A 19237-nucleotide genomic window follows, 5' to 3' on the forward strand; every position below is an offset into this window, starting at 1 on the left:
GTTTATATTGTGCTGGAGTGTAAATCGATTGAACCGCCATGTGGATGACCAAGAAAACTACGGCTGTGATCAGAGCGTGAAGCGCGCCGTCGTACATGGAAAATGGAAAGTGCACAGGGCACAAGGAGCGACACCACCGATTACCGTTGCTACCTCAGCTAACGTAAAGTTACATAAGTTACATGCATTACTGATTACCGTTCCTACCTCAGCTAACGTAAAGTTACATAAGTTACATGCATTACTGATTACCGTTGCTACCTCAGCTAACGTAAAGTTACATAAGTTACATGCATTACTGATTACCGTTGCTACCTCAGCTAACGTAAAGTTACATAAGTTACATGCATTACTGATTACCGTTGCTACCTCAGCTAACGTAAAGTTACATAAGTTACATGCATTACTGATTACCGTTGCTACCTCAGCTAACGTAAAGTTACATGCATTACTGATTACCGTTGCTAGCTCAGCTAACGTAAAGTTACATAAGTTACATGCATTACTGATTACCGTTGCTACCTCAGCTAACGTAAAGTTACATGCATTACTGATTACCGTTGCTAGCTCAGCTAACGTTACATACTTTACATATTACTACCGATTACTATTGATAATCTCAGCCAACGTTACATACATTACCACTGATTACCGTTGCTTGCTAGCTTAGCTAACATTACAGAAGTTATACATTACTACGGATTACTGTTACTACCTCAGCTAACGTTACATAAGTTACATACATTACTACTGATTACCATTGCTAGCTTAGCTAACGTTACATAAGTTACATATATTACTACGGATTACCATTGCTAATCTCAGCCAACGTTGCATAAGTTACATACATTACTACTGATCACCGTTGCTAGCTTAGCTAACGTTACATAAGTTACATATTACTACTGATTACCGTTGCTACCTCAGCTAACATTACAGAAGTTCCATACATTAAGGCGGCTGGGTGGCGCAGCGGTCTAAGCGCTCGTCACCAACGCAAGACACACTGGTATCGAATCCGGCTGTCAGCGTTGCCTCTGGCTTGGCCGGCCGTCATACTGGCTCAATTGGCAGTCAGCGGGAGGGAAGCCGGTGGGGTGGTATTCTGGTTGTTGTAAACAGCGACTCCTATAGGTCGGTCAGGGCGCCTGCACAGCGAGGGAGGGAGATGGTGAAGGTAGTGTGACCTCCCACGCGTTACACTTCACCAATGAGAGTCCACGCTGGCAGGTGAAAAGATGCTGCTGGCTGTCTCCTATGTCTCGGAGGAAGCATAGTTAGCTTAGCTAACGTTACATAAATTACTACAGATTACCGTTGCTACCTCAGCTAACATTAACATAAATTAATATCGATTACCGTTGCTACCTCAGCTAACGTTAAATAAGTTATACACTACTGCTCACAGCCCTCCAGGCATTGCTGTTCACATCTCGGTCGTGATAAAGACCTGCTCGTACAAACAAGGTTTGTGGGGAAAAGAACCACAATTTGCTTCTCCTCCATTATCGATTTGTTTTGCTGTCGATTTGTCCTTTTGCTGTTGCGATCCCTCCCCTTGGTTGTTTTGATTGGTCCGTCAAAAATGGGAGGGTACCTTTCTTGCGCATGCCCTTGTCCCTGGCCACCAGGCCCAGTCCCATCATCTTGGGCCCTGCGCCGTAGATCTGGAGCTTCTTCAGCTCAGGGTTCTTCTCAATGTCCTCCTCGGTGGGGTCAGGCTGGGGGGGGCAGAATTAAAGTGTCAGCAAAGGAGAGCGTGTGGACAGAATGCGATTACTCTCCAAAGCACACAGAGAGCAAAGCAAGGCTCCGGGCCAAGGGAGCAGAGTTAAAACAAGACAGCGTAGCACTGCATCACAAGAAGATATGATGCCAGCTTTGAAGGGAAGGGGGAAAAGTTAGCCTATTCCTAAGAGGTCAAGTTGAGTGTGAGAGCCGAGCGGTTAGGTTAGGAGGATCGACCACGATAGGAGAGAACCACCACCAGTTACACCCATACAGTGCATAGAATTACTTACCATCAACATGCATGACATCGCTCGTATAAGAGTTTGATTAGTGGGCAAATCAAGTTGCATCTCGTGAGGTCCAAGTTAATTCTCTTTTCTTTAAATCCTTGACCAAACAACAACAATAGTCAGCATCTTAGGGGGGTAAACTTGCCTCACCGACCGTACTGGCTTTTCAGGAGTGAAAGATGCACTCTTAATCGAACGCATGCAACCAGACAATAGCGCTGCGGTTGCGGTAGTGAATGGACAAGACAAGGCACACAGACTGCTCAGCCATGAAGCAATCTAAGCCAAGTACAACCAGAGAGAGAGAGAGAGGGAGGGAGGGAGGGAGGGAGGGAGGGAGTAGGGTGTAAAGCAAAGCAGAAGACATCTTTATCTCAGGAGACAACAACTCCCTACCAATTAGGGCACAAAAACAGGGGGCATACTGGACAAAAAGATGCATGACTAAGTGAGGTCCAAAGCCTACATTAAAACGGGACAAAAGCTTGGGACACCTTAAAATCATGGTTCACTTCACCAAAATAACGACGCTGATTTATTTCACACGTTATCTCACACGCGTACAAAAGCTCGAAACCGTTTTGCACACATTAATTTCGTTTTGACAAGTTATTGAGTTAAATGAGTTTGAGCGTGGCCAGCAGTGATGTCATCGGGGACATTTAATCATTCTGTTGTGTTAATTACAGCTCAATGAACTGACGAGGTAGCAGTGCCTATAAGACAAGGTTTTTTCATGGAGCTGTAATTAACACAACACAGGGATTCAATGAACCCAATGACATCACAGATCCCCATATTCAAAACGACTCCCTCATTTACTCCCAATAACTGTCAAACTAAAATGAATGTGTGCAAATGTGATTTTGGAATGCGTGTGAGATTATGTGCAAAATAAATCTGCATTGTTTTTTTTGGCGAAGTGCCCCTTTAACTATTTCCGCTTTGGGACCAAATTAGACCTTGTGATGTCACTGCCCAACGCAATAGTTTGATATTTACCGAGTTAATTAATAAGATCATTTAGACGTCTACCGAAACTTAAGTTCTTGATGTTATTTACATTTAGTCATTTAGCTGACGCTTTTATCCAAAGCGACTTACAAGTTCTGTACGACAGGTCATCAGGAAGGGTACAACTCTATCAGCTGAGTAACAATATTCATCAAAGTGTTGCGTGTTACAGTGTCGGTTAGTTTATTAGGACAAGTGCATGACAGTAAGGTTAGTTAGGGTTCGATTTCTTTTTTTTTTCAGATAATGTTATGATATATGGCTGCCACTGGAGTTCTTAAAATAGATGAAGCTGTGAAGTCGTTCATCAAACGATGCCCATGAGTAATGACACATCTCACTCCAACACTGGGAAGTATAGTTTTGGATTTCTTTTCATCTGTGGCACTCCCCAAGCAGTTACACAAGCCTGAGGTTTGTGTGGGGGCGAGAACTGGCTCTAATAGATGAGGGAACAGAGACGGATGCATGTCCCAGAGCTCCAGTGATAACTAGATAACTAGATAACTAGATAACAGACTGCTAGATATTTAGGAGTCATAGCAGGCTAATGTCATTTCCAAGAACAAAAAGCATTCATTCCGAAAGTTACATCGTTGATGCTTGAATAATTGTCCGAGCTTCCACGTTAAACGTATGTTTTTGCTTTTACTTAAAGGAAACTCCAACATTTAGGGAAATTAGCTTATTTGCCATCTACCCTGGAGTTAGACAAGAAGATACATACCCTTTTCTTCTCCGTGCATGCAGTAGGAGTAGGAAGACGCGCACCGTTAGCCTAGCTTAGCGTCAGTCACTGGAAGTAGGTTCCTCCATTAGCCTAGTTCCCAACGTCTTCCTACTCCTACTGCATGCACAGAGAAGAAAAAGGTATGTATCTTCTTGTCTAACTCCAGGGTAGACGGCAAATAAGCTAATTTCCCAAAATGTTAGAGTTTTCCTTTAATAGTGAACGTGAGTTAACCAAACAAGCTAGCTGGCTGCTGTCATTGCCGACGCTAGCGGACCAAGTGAACGTAAGTCGTAAAGCATTAATTCCGAAGATTTACATCACTGATGCTTGAAATGTGTGAAGTTAGTGAAACAACATGGCAAAAGTACAAAACGTTGCTACCATGTAACATCTCCGGTCTCTCTTTCTTCATCTTTCTTTTTCCGTTCTCCCAGCCATTCACAGCAGTACCCGGCATGCCGTTCAGCAGTGTAATGGTTATTAGGGTCCCCTCTCAATACACCAGTGTATTTTTACTTTTTATTCTTTTAATAATTGAACGACTATGAATATTCAAAGATCGATGCCCATGCCTACTGCCCAGCTTTCTAATGATGCCAAATACATGCAAATCAGAGATTTAAGAGTCCTGAAATCAACATCCTCAAGTTTTAATGGCGGTTCCCAATTACTTCCTGAAGGTCTTGCTTGATTTATTTATTAGTTTACAGGCCAATTAGCCCGTCAGGGCGCTGTTCCCTCTTTTGCGTCACGACCCGCTGGTTGACAAACATCAATGCAGGGTTCCCACAGACATTGCTAAATGAAATTCAAGGACTTTCCCAAGTACTCTTTTTCATTTTAAAAGATACAATTCACTTTTAACCCATCTTTCGCCAATGACGGATTCAGACGTCATTCCTCGCCATGCTTAATCTGCCAATGACGGATTACGACGTCATCGAGATCAATATTTCAAAAATCTGTCATGGGATTCATATTTCACAGACGGATCATTGACGGGTGCTGGGGATCTCCACTCAACTCTCCAACGGTTCAATATCGCCACCTGGTGGCCGATCGCCAAACCGGAAGTGGGGCCGGAAGTGCTTGGTGTCACCCATATTCCGTCCGCCACTCGCGATCGCTCGCGGGACTCCATCTTGACACACTGGATAATATATCGTTGCCATAACTCAATAAACAACGTTATTTGGACGTATATATTATTATACAACCCGGAAATGGTTCATCTAGATCAACATCCCATAATAGCGAACTTTTTGCTCCAGTATCACCCCCCATTGCTACGAGGAATCTGCGGTGAGTTTCAGCGTGTTTGATTATTATTATCCATACAAACTGCTATGATCAATATATCACCCTACATGATTCATTTAACGTCGGTCATTGCATTATAAACGACCCCCCCCCCCCCCCCCCCGGTCACCAGCAGATGATGAGTCATGACGTTTAGGACCTTGTACAATTGAATTTTTTTATCTGACGTCAATCGCCAGCAAACTGCATTTGATGATGTAATATATGCATAAATGGCTATATCTCACGTTCTAGGAATTACTGCAGAAAACGATAAAAACATATTTATACTCGACAGTATTTTTATATGAATGTGTGAATGAAAAAGTAAAACGTTCCTACACCCTGAACAATAGCTAATCGATGTTGAATGGGCCATAGTAATGTCAATTTAGCAATACAATTTAAAAAGTTATAGCCCTGCAAAGTAGGTGAACATCTCCATAGACAAATAGAGCTGGCAGGGAATGGATTAGGACGAATCAAAGTGGTGGCGGAGAATGGGTTAAATGCTATTTTTTTTTTATTGAAAAAAGAATCAGATCCAATATTTATGGCTTAAAACCAATTTCCGACAATTAGTTACACTTTAGATTCAAACATTTAATTTCTTGATTCAGAACAATTTTATCATGGATGAACAAAACTTTCAATGTGAATGGTTGATTTGAATTTCAATTACTTTTTAAGCACCTTGTTTAAAAAATTGGCTGTTTAAGGAATTCCAGGACAAATTCCAGGACAAAAATCAAGCACTTAACACTTTGAATGCCCATCATGACATATCTTGTGTCATCAGCCCCCCCATTGAGTGCCCACGACGAGAAATATCGTTTTATTTTTTTATTAGCGATCTGAATTCATATTTCATCAACCGAGTCTACCGTTGGTAAACCAGCCCCACCAGGTGCTCAGATGTGAAAAAAGTGCCCCCTATCGTCTCCCAGATGGTAATGCACCCTTTTGGATTGGACTCAATGAAAATGGATGAGGAAAAAAAACTCCGGAATCCACATTTTACTTCTCACGCATGTAACCGGAGCCGATCAGATTCATTGTGGACCCTCAGAACAGCGTGTAATATGTCTTTACAGTAATTAGCATTGGATCAATAAAAGGATAGATTTTTGGAATGGCGATCAGGAATTGGAATAATCTTTTTGGATACCATCTGATCTCAGGTAAGGAATCTATTTTACCAGTCTTAGGATAATCAGACCAGTTTTCACGGAGATATAAGCTTTTCCCCTATGTGTGATATGGCTGTTTGACTGTGCGAGCTATCAGGAACTAAGAGAATAGATTTTCAGCTTGCGGCACCAGCGTGCATACGTACACATATACTATCGATAATCTAGCGTTTATTTGAAAACGATCATAAATAGGCCGAAAAATGACAACGTTCTAGAATATTCCAGTACAGGGCGTTTATCACCGAATCTTTTTTTTTCTTCTTGAAAACGAGGGCTTTTCAAAATGCTATAAAACGGAAATGAACCGATAAAAAAACAATCCGCTTTGACAATGTTGACTGGAAAATGAGTCATTGATAAGCGACGGGCAGATTAGACACATAGCCATAATTTAAAACATAGATTAGGCGATATTAACGTTAACATTGAAGTGGATGGTGGGCATTCAAGCACTAAATGTGCGCCCCCTGCTGGGCACTGAAAGTGTTAAAGGACCTTGTGCGAACCGTGTCAATGTAAAGTAGAACTTAAGTTGCACGTTAATGAAAATATTCTGTTAGTAAAGTTTAGACGTCTGCAGAAGGGAGGCGGGGGGGGGGGGCATGTAGGAAAGCAGGCGGCAAAGAGAGAGAGAGGGGGGGGGGGGGGGGGCGGAGAGAGCGAGCGACGCTGGTGTCGCTGGAGAAGGCAGTACCGCAGAGATGAGGTGAGACTGACAGCCAGTGGGGAGAGGAGGGGGGACCAGATCCTCTGGACCCTGCAGGGGGGAGACAACAGCAACAACAACAAACTAAGACAAAGAGGAGGACAGGGGACGAGAGAGAGAGAGAGAGAGTCTGGGGAAGAACAGAACCCGGGAAACTGGAGAAACTTGAGCAACAGTTGTGATATGCGGTAAATTCCATGTAACAAAGTGGCCACATGTAGGCATATGGTCCTTATTCCAAATGACCAAAAATCTAGGCATCCACTGCAGGCATTTTGCTCTCATGTAAAAAAAATAGTCTTCTACTATTATGTACCTTACTACTATGCTACAATACTACTACCCATCATGCTAATCTGTCTATACTACTTTGCACTCAGAATGTAGCACTCAAGTTCGACACTATTTGACAAACAATGAATACCACGACCCTTAGCTGCCGGTGATGTACCCTTCCTGCTGACTTGTTGTTCACAATTTGTAAGTCGTTTTGGATACAAACGTTCAGCTAAATGACTAAATGTAAATGTAAAAAAATTTCATGCTCAGGTTAGGAATCCCAACCTAACATAAGAGCAAAACGGCTACTTAGGTAAAAATAGTATGAAGATGCATCACGAGGAGACAGGAATCTCACTCTGTGTGCTCGCTTCAATAGGCCTGTGTGATTAAGAATAGCTACGGAGGAGCTGCATGGTGGCGGTGGCGGAACCCACGCTGCTCTTGTACATGCGCTCAGCTCAACGCCACAAGCACAACTGCTGCCTTCCAGGGAGGCGTTACAGCAGCCTCAGAGCCAGGTCCAGCTGCCTCAGAGCCAGGTCCAGCCGCCTCAGAGCCAGGTCCAGGTCCAGCAGCCTCAGAGCCAGGTCCAGCAGCCTCAGAGCCAGGTCCAGCCGCCTCAGAGCCAGGTCCAGCCGCCTCAGAGCCAGGTCCAGCTGCCTCAGAGCCAGGTCCAGCCGCCTCAGAGCCAGGTCCAGGTCCAGCAGGCTCAGAGCCAGGTCCAGCAGCCTCAGAGCCAGGTCCAGCCGCCTCAGAGCCAGGTCCAGCAGCCTCAGAGCCAGGTCCAGCCGCCTCAGAGCCAGGTCCAGGTCCAGCCGCCTCAGAGCCAGGTCCAGGTCCAGCAGCCTCAGAGCCAGGTCCAGCTGCCTCAAAGCCAGGTCCAGGTCCAGCCGCCTCAGAGCCAGGTCCAGGTCCAGCAGCCTCAGAGCCAGGTCCAGCCGCCTCAGAGCCAGGTCCAGGTCCAGCAGCCTCAGAGCCAGGTCCAGCCGCCTCAGAGCCAGGTCCAGGTCCAGCAGCCTCAGAGCCAGGTCCAGCAGCCTCAGAGCCAGGTCCAGGTCCAGCAGCCTCAGAGCCAGGTCCAGCCGCCTCAGAGCCAGGTCCAGGTCCAGCAGCCTCAGAGCCAGGTCCAGCAGCCTCAGAGCCAGGTCCAGGTCCAGCAGCCTCAGAGCCAGGTCCAGCAGCCTCAGAGCCAGGTCCAGCAGCCTCAGAGCCAGGTCCAGCCGCCTCAGAGCCAGGTCCAGCAGCCTCAGAGCCAGGTCCAGCAGCCTCAGAGCCAGGTCCAGCAGCCTCAGAGCCAGGTCCAGCAGCCTCAGAGCCAGGTCCAGCAGACTCAGAGCCAGGTCCAGCAGGCTCAAGGACTCATTCTACCATCAGACTCATGAACAATATCTAACAATTATGATTTTACCCTGTGTTTTTATGTATTTTTAAGTACGTACATACATTTTATTCTACTGTTGCACTTTTATATCACCTCTCAGCACTGTCACTTTTTCTTAAATCACTATTATGCTGGTTTTTATTGTGTTTCTTTCGTATGTATTCTATTGTGTATTTTATTGACTGCTGTAGGTCGAGGGGGCGAGACCCAAGAATTTTGTTCTTTTTGTCTGTGAATGTGACGAGATGCAACAATAAAACTGAATCTGAACTCCCATCACCATCTGAGGAGACATACAAGTTCCTTATTAAAAAATAAAACGGTTCCTTATTAAAGAAAAGCTCTCCTGAAGATGGTTCAATAATGAGTGGAAGATAAGAAAGTACAAGATGCAGTTGATTTTAAAGAAATAAAAAAAAACGAATGAAAAGTCATCAGATCGCTATGGTGATTAATGAGTCATCTGATGAGGTCTTGAAAAACATCTCTCTTCAATTATTTAAATAATATAATATATATATTATAAAAAATATATTTAAAAAAAAACATAAGGAAGCAAATTAAATAACTGAAAATGATTCAACTCATTAGGAGCACAAAAAAGATCAATAAAAAAAGGCCAGTCATTGGCATATAGGTTAAGTGGAGCAAGGTGTGTACTGTAATGGCTTTAGTGACGACGCATAACACATGAGATGTGTGTCTACGCGTCTTTTTAGAAACATAATGGGAGAGAAAGGAATGGAGAGCACAACGAGGCGTGAAGCAGAGGAGTGAAGCAGAGGCGTGAAGCTGAGGCCAACAGCAGCCAATAGCAGCAGACTTAAAAGCGTTGTAGCATGAAGGGACAAAGAGCAATGCATGCTGCGAACGTGTTCTGAGTGCATCATCACATCTTCCCACATTCACTCCACTTCCTGAACAGCACGTCATCCGACGCTGGAACTCCTGGATTCATTTAATTTGGGGGGGGAAGGGGGGTAAACCACTGCGATTGGACATCAGCGAGAATGAGACGGAACATCAAATGCATTGTATGATTGATAAATAAACAAGGTTAGATGACAAGACGAGACCTATTAACCTTGTGCGACAAGAGAGAATAAATAGTCAATGTCATCAGTTGGTAAATAAGTCCCGAGGTCATGACACTCGCAAAAACCCATTTCCCGATCAAGGATTTTATAGTATTGACAGCCTGTGTTTTAACAACAGGTGTTCAATAAACTTGAAGAGCAGTAGTTTCGCTTCTTGCTTTAAGACTCATACCGAAACTGAATAAAAGGTACCCGTGCGCCGCGTTTGCCCTTCACATTATTTAATGGCGGGTGCTAAAGAGTCCCGACGCGAGTGTCTCCACACTCGCTAATGCCTCCGGGGTGAAGGAAACACTCCATGGATTGTAGTTGAGATCAGAGGTAACAGTTGATGAAAGTATACACACTGTAAACATAGACTGTGGTTACACTTGTTATTTCAATGTGATTTTCTATTTTTTTGAATGCAATCCTTCTACAAGTTACATTTGAAAACAATTTGAAAAGATGGTGAAGCAGGATAAAAGTATAAGATAAGATTTAAATAAATAACACAGGAGTCACAAGAGACTTGCTCAAGGACCGCAATGACACGCTGCCCGGGAGGAGTGGGAATCGAACCGGGAACCTTTCCATTACCAGATGACCACTCTACCTCCTGAGTCACTGTCGCACCCATAGCAGACACTCTTAGTCCAATTGTGGATAAACAGCAATAAGGTCTCGAAACATCAGATCTCAAGGCACATTGAACGTTTCCTTCAGTAAAACACTAAAGATTGGATCAACAGCTTCCAACACACCCCAGACATAATGTGCTATGAGCCATTAAGAGAAATGTTTGATACGACTTTGAAATGAAAAGTGTAACCAGGGTCACTGAAAAAAAAGGTGCAGCCGGTCATGGGCATGGCAGCATAACTTTCCCACTCACATCTGGCTGGCAGCGGTTGGCTCTGCGTCCGTAATTGCTCATCTTGGAAGGTTGGACTGACTGGCGCAGGGGGATGGAGTGGGGCTTGTACTCTCTATCGACTTCTTCGCCGTCATAGTGCTTTGGTTTGCAGTTCTGAAAACGAGGGGGGGGGATATTTGGGGTTAGGTCTACAGATCACTGAAGAGTGTGCTTCGGGTGAGAAGCTCAGAAGGTGTGATGTACTTTGGACCAAAATGGAATGCAAAATACAATAAATTAACGAGGCTATTATTCATTAAGAGATCACCTTAAAAAGGTGCTGTACATGGTATTTTGTTGTTAACCTTTTCACTACGGTTAACCATCTGTAGTGTGGTAGTGAAAGGGTTAACCTTCTGTAGTGTGGTAGTGAAAGGGTTAAAATAATGAGAGAAATCCACACTGCTAAAATGGTCTGACAAAATAATAACTAAATGGTGCATTTATATAATTTGTTCCTCACATTCACACACCGATGGCGGAGGCAACCATGCAAGGTGCCAACCTGCTAATCGGGAGCAATTAGGGGTTAAGTGTCTTGCTCAAGGACACTTCGACACGCTGCCTGGGAATCTAAACCAGAAACCTCCGGATTACCAGACGACTGCTCTACCTCCCAAATATGTGCTTAAAACAAGTCAAATAACCTGCCAGTCCAGTATGCAAATCTGGCTTGGCAAAATGTCTTGAATTAAGTCAAATAAATATCTAGGGTTCTCTCTCCTGATTGGATTAAGTGGGAATGAACACTACACAACAACAACCACCAAACGCACATAGCACACACATCCACACGCACACACTCACTTTAAACAAACACACTGTAGCACCCACTCCACACACTTTATAGCACACACCCACTTTAAACAAACACACTGTAGCACCCACTCCCCACACTTTATATTTATTGATGAAGGATTGCACTACAACTCGTACACCTTACTGTAAATTGTACCTAAATTGTACCTCATCCCATTTCTGCTTTGCACTAGATAGTACTGTACATTAGTACACTGCATAGTATTGTATATTATATGGTAACTCAGAACATTGTACATATGTCTATACCGAACACTGACCTCATTTTCTTCTTCTAAATTACATGCTATACTATGTTATTTGATACTATCTTGTCTAGCACAGTCTCTGGAGCGTAACAGTAAGAAGCATTTTGTATGAAAGTATTCTGTACTTCTGTATGACAACTATTAAAGAAACTTGAAACTTGAAACTTGAACATCTTACTGACCAAACACTCTATATCAGTATATTCTTTTATCTTTATTTCTATCGGAACCCTTGCACTTATTTGTATTTGCACTTTTATGTTTAGTATATGTAGTACTGTATATGTATTTTTTGCTCTATGCTTTTATCTGTGAAGCACTTTGGTACAGTCACAAATGTTGTAAATGTGCTATATAAATAAAGTTGATTATGATTAAGGCTGTCAGAATGCACTTATATTAACAAAAGAATACCACTTACAGCACCTTTAATGAAAGCATTGCTACCATCACAAAGTCAAGTCAAGGCTAGGGATGCCCGATCACGTTTTTTTGCCACCGATACCGATCACCGATCGTCTATGAGCCATATCGGCCGATACACTGCAGATACCGATCGTTAATATTTTTATTATTATCATCTTTTTATTAAAAAAATTTAACAACAACCAACAACACAATATCAACATCAACAGTAACAACAATACTAATAATAATAATGACAAAACAATAAGAAATAAGAAATACAGATCTAAACTTAACTAACAAATTCAAAACCTTTTTGGTTTTGTTATAGCAGCTGGTGCCTGGCAGTACTGTAGTAGGTCTAAGGCAGGGATCGGCAATAGGCGGCCCGCGGGCCGACATTGGCCCGCCAGCAATAATTTCTGGCCCGTCAGATTATTTTGAGAATATGATATTTATTTTACGCGCAGGAAATATTCACTCGGGACGCCAGGGTGTCTTTTATTGTGAAGCTGTATCTATCTACCGGTAGTCATCAATAGCACTATAGCCAATTGAAATGCTAGAAATGGTCACGTGGACTGGGAGAACCAATGGAATAGTCCCTAACGAACTTTCACTTCCGCGTTCGAGATGGAGCGAGTAACAAAATGTGTTAAAAAACAAAACAAACATCTTTGGATAGGGAAATGCAACAGGGAAATATAACGCTTCTTTTAATAAACAGGAGCCATACTTAAAATACGGGTTTATTGCAACAGGTCGGTGATTCTTGCGTGCCGAGCCGACGTCCTCTCTGCATAATATGTGGCGACAACAACAACGAGGAAATGGTTGTTATTACAACCGTGTTCAAGTTGGCAGATAAAGTAGCTGAATTCAACGCCAATCTGGAATTGGAGGGCGGCGAGTGGATATGTGACATGTTTCAAACATTAGCAGGGATTTTGGAGGACTGAACAACAAACAAGGTATGGTGAGTCGTGTTTTCATGCATTCTGTCTTCTGATCTGTTCATCACCCGCCGCGGTGATCTGCAACAGCTGATCTGCTGTTCATGAATGAATGAATGAAAACTTTATTTAACAGATTGCAGAATGGGTACAATACAGTACGGCGCAATACACACAATTGTTAAGCTGATCTGCAACAGCTGAGAGCTGTTCATGAATGAATGGATGAGTGAGAACTTTGTTTGGCGGATTGCAGAGTGGGTGCAGTGCAGTGCGGCGCAGTGCACACGGTTGTTGGGGGGATGCAGACCAGAGAAAAACGTTTGTCTTTTTTCAATATCAGTATGTTAAATTAGCCATTGTTTTTGATGCTGGCCCGCCAAGCAACGGCTTGGGGAAAATCTGGCCCGCGGCAAAAACTAATTGCCGACCCCTGGTCTAAGGCATTCTCAAAGTCCGGACTCTGGTCCAGATCAGGACCGACCCCACAACCGTCTCTGGACTCTGAGCAAATTATACTTTTCACATGTATTATTATCTGTATTATCTGCGAGACATCGCCACAAATGCAACGAGTCAAAATTCTCCTCTCTCTCTCTCTCTCTCTCTCTCTACTGCAAGCAGCGTCTCTGCATGTGACTGCACTGTTTGTGTCAACTCTGCGTTGGTCCAATCACATTCCTCCACCCACAGTCTGCTAATCAGAGGAAGAGTAGGGAGGGTCTTTACGGCATGATAGTTGTGCCTTTCAGTGACCAGCTGGGAGAGTGTAGCGGGGCTGAGAGAGTACTCGTCTCGACTACACTTAATGGCTGGTCGGCCAGCCCTATGAATTTCATGACTTTTCTTGTGATCGCTTAGCCTTCCGACTATCACGGTTATACTCACGGATGCTCTCTAAAGTGGTTTGCATTAGCGGTCGTTTTGGTTCTTAATCTGCCTTTTTCTTTTTACTCCGCGCCGCTCGCGGTAAGCTTAACGAACTCTCCATGCTCCTCTGGGTGATCGTCAAGGGGGGACTTCAAGTGTCTTATTAAATGTGTTGTGTTTGAAACATTTTACATTGCTTCCCCCACGAGGTATTTTACCCTGGCATACATTGCAGATCTGTCTCAGACACTTTGTAATAGTTCCACACCGCCGACATCATGTTTTAGGTTACTTAACATGCGACAATGACACCAACTCCGCTGAGAATTCGTCACGTCATCGATCGGTTTTTGCCATCAGCGAAAAGAAAGCATTATCGGAATTCCCCGATCTCATATTTATACTCAATATCAGCCGATACCGATCGCTGGCCGATCGATCGGGGCATCCCTATTCATGACATTTATTTCTAAAGCACGTTTAAGAACTCAAGAGCCAACCAAAGTGCTGTACAATCAAAGCATAAAATGTCATAATATAAAATACAAAAATACAAAAAAATACAAAAACCTCGACCACTAAAAGGAAAGGAGAGTGAGTGTCGAGGTACCGGTATAGTGGCACCAGCCTGAGACGTCTCAAAGGGGCAGACGATCCTCTCGTAGTGCGAGCGCAGCAGGGAGCCGATGTTTTTACCCTGAGGGTAGCCCAGCCGCTGGGCGACACGGGCCCAGCGCCGCTCCTTACAGACGATGTCAAACCCTCCTTCGTCCGTCACAAGCTGGAGAAAACAAACAAACAAAAAAACATGTCATTATTCAGTTTGGTTATCAGGGGAAAGTACTTAAGTGAAAAAACTCAAATGAAAAAGAGCAATGCTGCTGTGACCCATTGTAACCTCCATATATTTATATTTGTAAACACTACTTGATCCTACACTGTGAACGGAATGTGCAATAATGTTATTCACTAGTGCCTTATATCATCTACCATTTCTTTTAAGATCTCCTTATTTTTAGCATTTGCTTGTATTTAAGTTGTTCATTCTATTGTATGATCTGTGTGATGTTGTGTAGGGCGGACTAGCAAAATACGTTTTTCATTGTACGGCAAACTGTCTGTTTAACTGTGCACATCACAATAAATCATCTTGAATCAATGTCGTTAGAGTCGTCCACATTTAGTACCTTCGACAGGCTAAATAGGTCGAGGATGCGCCTCTCGATGTTTGGGATTTTCAAGGAGGATCCCTGGATCTCCCAAAACTTTGCGATGCGATCCAAATAGTTCAGCTTAACTCGCGTCTCAGCCTAGAACGAGAGAAATGAGAGGACCCCCTCGCGATTAGAACGACAATGTAAATCACTGGCTCCCAAAATAACCGCTGTGTCAAGTGAAGAGGGACAAACCTCCAGCTCGTTGAGCCTCTGAATACGGGGTGTGAAGTGGAAGGTATCCAGCTCCACGGAAAAGGGTGGCTGCCATTCCTACGGAGAGGGGAAGAGACGTCAGTAAACCTAAAGATTTACATGATACAAAATTCAATGAATCACTACATACCTCATTTTTGCATGTTAAAAAAGTTTGCATTTTGCACTACTTTAGTTTGTATAGTGTTTGGACTTTATTATTTTTTGATACTGTATGAAGCACAATCTTAGGGGGCTCATACAGAACCAAGCATTTCACTGTAATGTACATGTACCTTATATGTATCAAATCAAACTAAACTTTGAATTACATCCATATATATATAGAACAACATTTAAAATTATGCGTCAACATTTACAGGAGGAGGACGGATCTTGCATATTCCCGATTTCTCTGCAATAGGACGAATTTTAGCGATGTAGCCCAGGGCGTCCTGGAACTCCTCCCACGACGGCTCGAACACTGGGCACTCCGGCGGAGGAATGAAGTCCTCCCCCTCCATCATCCTGGGCGACGAGAGACCAAAACGGAACATCAGTTAGAAATGACTCTGGATGGATTCTCTAGAATTATGAGCATCTAAAATATGACACAAGCATATTAGACCAAATTCTCAGCACTTTGATTGGTTGTAAATAGTCTGATTCATACAGCGCTGCAAATTCAGAATGTGGGGCAGCTCATCTATTAAACTGTTTGGGGAGAGAGACCCATGCCTCCAATCTCCATTTACTGTCCAACATGGTCTCTCAAAGGGAAGACACCATGGAAAGCACAGTGTTATATTGATCTAAAATTCTAAATGGCATATTTAAGACACATAAACATGCTCAAAATGACAATGAAAATGTATATTTTAGAAGGATGCGTTAATCAATAGCAGAGTAATTGTAATTCAATAGCGCATAATGCAGATCTAAATCTTAAATTAGGAATCAAAATTGCATATCTTTCCCAAACTAGATTGTTATTAGTTTGCTCTGGTAGAAATGGACCTCCTTGGCCCGTGAGCACCGAGCACGAGCACCATGCTGATGCTACCAAACATGTAGGTCATGCAGGCCATCTTGATATTCACTTCCATTTGTCATGGCTCAAATTAGTTATTTCACAAGATCAAACTTAATTTTTTTAATAAATTTTTTTACTCAGCCATTTACAAAGTCCACAAAAAAACAGCCCTGAGGTAGACCAAAGTAGGGGGAGGAGTTCTTGTCCTGCTCAACCCCCTCCCCCAACATCAGACACAACAAAACAAATGCTAGCCACGCCAAATTAACTCAAACAAGGCCTAGTTAGTGTGGGGGGGGGGGGGGAACTAAAAAAACAAACAAGACGCGTGCTCCAGACTACCAATGGGACGTACTTAAAATTAAAAAAAAAAAAACTCGGTTTCAGATAGCAGTGAATAATGACCCAACCAGGAAAACGTAGGCTATTATGTCTTGATCACAAAACGCAGACAATGTGTTTCATACAGACTGTTGCAACAAGCAATCCATTTATTCTGGCTATAGTTTTTTTGTGCCAATTACATACTAAAAACATGACAACCTCCTCATCATGTGCTCAAACGATGCTCCACACAGGCCTGAAAACAAACAATGGCGTGGTGTGAGCCATGATGATGAACCCTGAAGAATTGAAAATGGGGGACCCTGATGTAAACAAGACGGAAGTCTTTCTCTGGTCTGCATCCCCTTAACAATTGTGTGTATTGCGCTGTACTGTATTGTACCCATTCTGCAATCTGTTAATAAAGTTTTCAATCAATCAATCAATCCCTGGCTAGGACGAAGAAGAAGCAGAAGGCCAAGAAGAGCATCACACTCATGATAGTAGTAGTAGGGCTATAGGCCAGCAGGGGATCCTGCTCCATGTAACTCACAACACACTCAAAACTCAATCATTAGGCGAATTAAACGAAGAATCCAACAAGCCATCTAGCGAGTTTACGTTATTATAAAAGCAGGACTGTGGAAGTATCCCAATGTTAAACGTTTGTTTATGCTTTAGCAAAGCAAGTTCAGAACAAGCTAAACCCCAACAATCAGAAGCTCAGGTCGCTTAGCTTGAACACCGACTGACAGTTGAACTGTGCAGCTAGCTTAGCTAGCGACGTTAGCTTAACCAACAACAACGCTGCTGTGACAGGTAACACATTCAGCCAAATGCAACGTTATTCCACTCAATAATTTTACAATAGCCAAAGTTAATGGTGGTGGTCTATTCGTTGTATGGGTCTTCCAAGTCTTGTTTCAGTTATTAATGGGTCACACACACAATAATCCAGATTTGGTTAACGTTAGTAGCAATGCGGCCTACTCGTACTCCTCAGCCCCATGCCCAGGTAACTAGCTGTGGCTGCTGGAGGCAGAGATAATAACTATATATATATATATATAACTATGCTATATATAACTAACTACTGTGTACAACTAACTAACTAACTAACTAACTAACCTCGATGTCCAGGGGGAAGGATAGGGTTGGTCAAACCACTGGCCTTCCTCTGTTGTTGTTGTTGATGGTGACGATGAGGTACGTTAGCTGCTGGCTCCAGTCGGGCTAACTGAGCTAACCGTTAGCTTGAAGCTAAAGTTGACCGTATATTCAAGCCTCTCACACTTCACCATGTGTCGAATGTGAAGCAGTTACCATAGAGGCTCATTTAAATGTAAAAGAGAGTCTCACACTTTGTCGATTATTATGTCCCCCAAATCAATCAATTTGTAATCGACATTTTCTCACTATACACGAGAACCATCCTATCTTTCTTAACGAGACGCCATCTTAGTTTTTTCTCCTCCTCCTCACTGCGGCCGCAGCACAACCTCCTCAAGTCTCGAGACGACCAGCGGCGTCACGTCATGTCTGTGTGTAATGAGGGCAGCGAGGGATCCTTCCACGTTTGGTCGTCCTCAATAAAGTAGTGCCATATAATAGAGAGACGAGGCAGCATGGCGTTGATTGATTGATTGATTGATTGATTGATTGATTGATTGATTGATTGATTGATTGGAAATTGTATTAACAGATTGCAGAATGGGTACAATACAGTACAGCTCAATAATACACACAATTGTTAAGGGGATGCAGAGACAAAAAATGCTCTGAGTTTCGTAAAAGTCAGTCAAAGCTTACCAAAAGCACGAGCAGTGAACTCCAAGACCACGTGACTGAACTCAAACTAGAAAGAAACAGACTAAGAAATGACGTAAACTCCATGATCAAAACTGCTAAAAAAAAATTCATCAATGACAAAACCGAGGAAAACAAAAATAAACCACGTGAACTTTGGAAATTACTCAACAATCAACTAGGCTGCAGTAAAAAACTCAAAACCAGGTTCTCAAACATAAACATAAAGACGGACAACACGCTCATCACAGACAAGCTGGATGTAGCCAATTACTTAAACACTTTCTTCACAAACATAGCCACAACACTGGTAAACAAACTACCCTCCCACTCAGGGCAGTATGGGGTAGAACACATAGTAGCATACTACAAGAACCTAGGCGTCCACAAAGACGACTTCAAACTGGAAATAGTAACTACAGATGAGGTACTCAAAAAACTGAGCGCCCTCCAACCAAACAAGGCCACTGGCCATGACAACATCCCCTCCAAATTCCTCAGAGACTCAGCAGCAGCCATCACCCCAGTCATCACACACATAATAAACCTCTCCATAAAACAGGGACACGTCCCCAAGGACTTCAAAATTGCGAGAGTAACACCCCTGCACAAAAAGGGCAGCAAATTAGACCCGGGTAACTACCGCCCTGTTTCTATCCTTACATCCATCTCGAAAGTCATGGAAAAAATAGTATACGAACAGATCGAAAAGTACCTCGCGGAAAAAAATCTAATCTACGAATTCCAAT

The 19237-nt window shown here is 43.1% G+C and overlaps 1 protein-coding gene across 4 annotated transcripts in view; it reads right to left on the reverse strand.

Annotated features, from left to right (window-relative positions):
• Window positions 1–18149, reverse strand: part of kdm5c (lysine demethylase 5C) — a 79291-nt gene extending 61142 nt beyond the window's left edge. For 3 of the 4 annotated variants that reach the window (XM_084333144.1, XM_084333145.1, XM_084333143.1), the window contains exons 1-8: window positions 17811–18149; window positions 15706–15853; window positions 15326–15403; window positions 15104–15226; window positions 14527–14697; window positions 10601–10735; window positions 6955–7017; window positions 1598–1721 (exon numbers count right to left, since the gene is read on the reverse strand). In XM_084333144.1, the coding sequence (XP_084189270.1) occupies window positions 1598–1721; window positions 6955–7017; window positions 10601–10735; window positions 14527–14697; window positions 15104–15226; window positions 15326–15403; window positions 15706–15852 (841 nt within the window). In that variant the 5' untranslated portion in view covers window position 15853; window positions 17811–18149. The remainder of the gene's footprint in view (window positions 1–1597; window positions 1722–6954; window positions 7018–10600; window positions 10736–14526; window positions 14698–15103; window positions 15227–15325; window positions 15404–15705; window positions 15854–17810) is intronic. The other variant, XM_084333146.1, reaches the window with a different exon arrangement.
• Window positions 18150–19237: the final 1088 nt, after the last annotated feature.

This window comes from Notolepis coatsorum (genome assembly GCF_963971535.1).
Source record: "Notolepis coatsorum genome assembly, chromosome: 17".
Classification (NCBI taxonomy): domain Eukaryota; kingdom Metazoa; phylum Chordata; class Actinopteri; order Aulopiformes; family Paralepididae; genus Notolepis; species Notolepis coatsorum.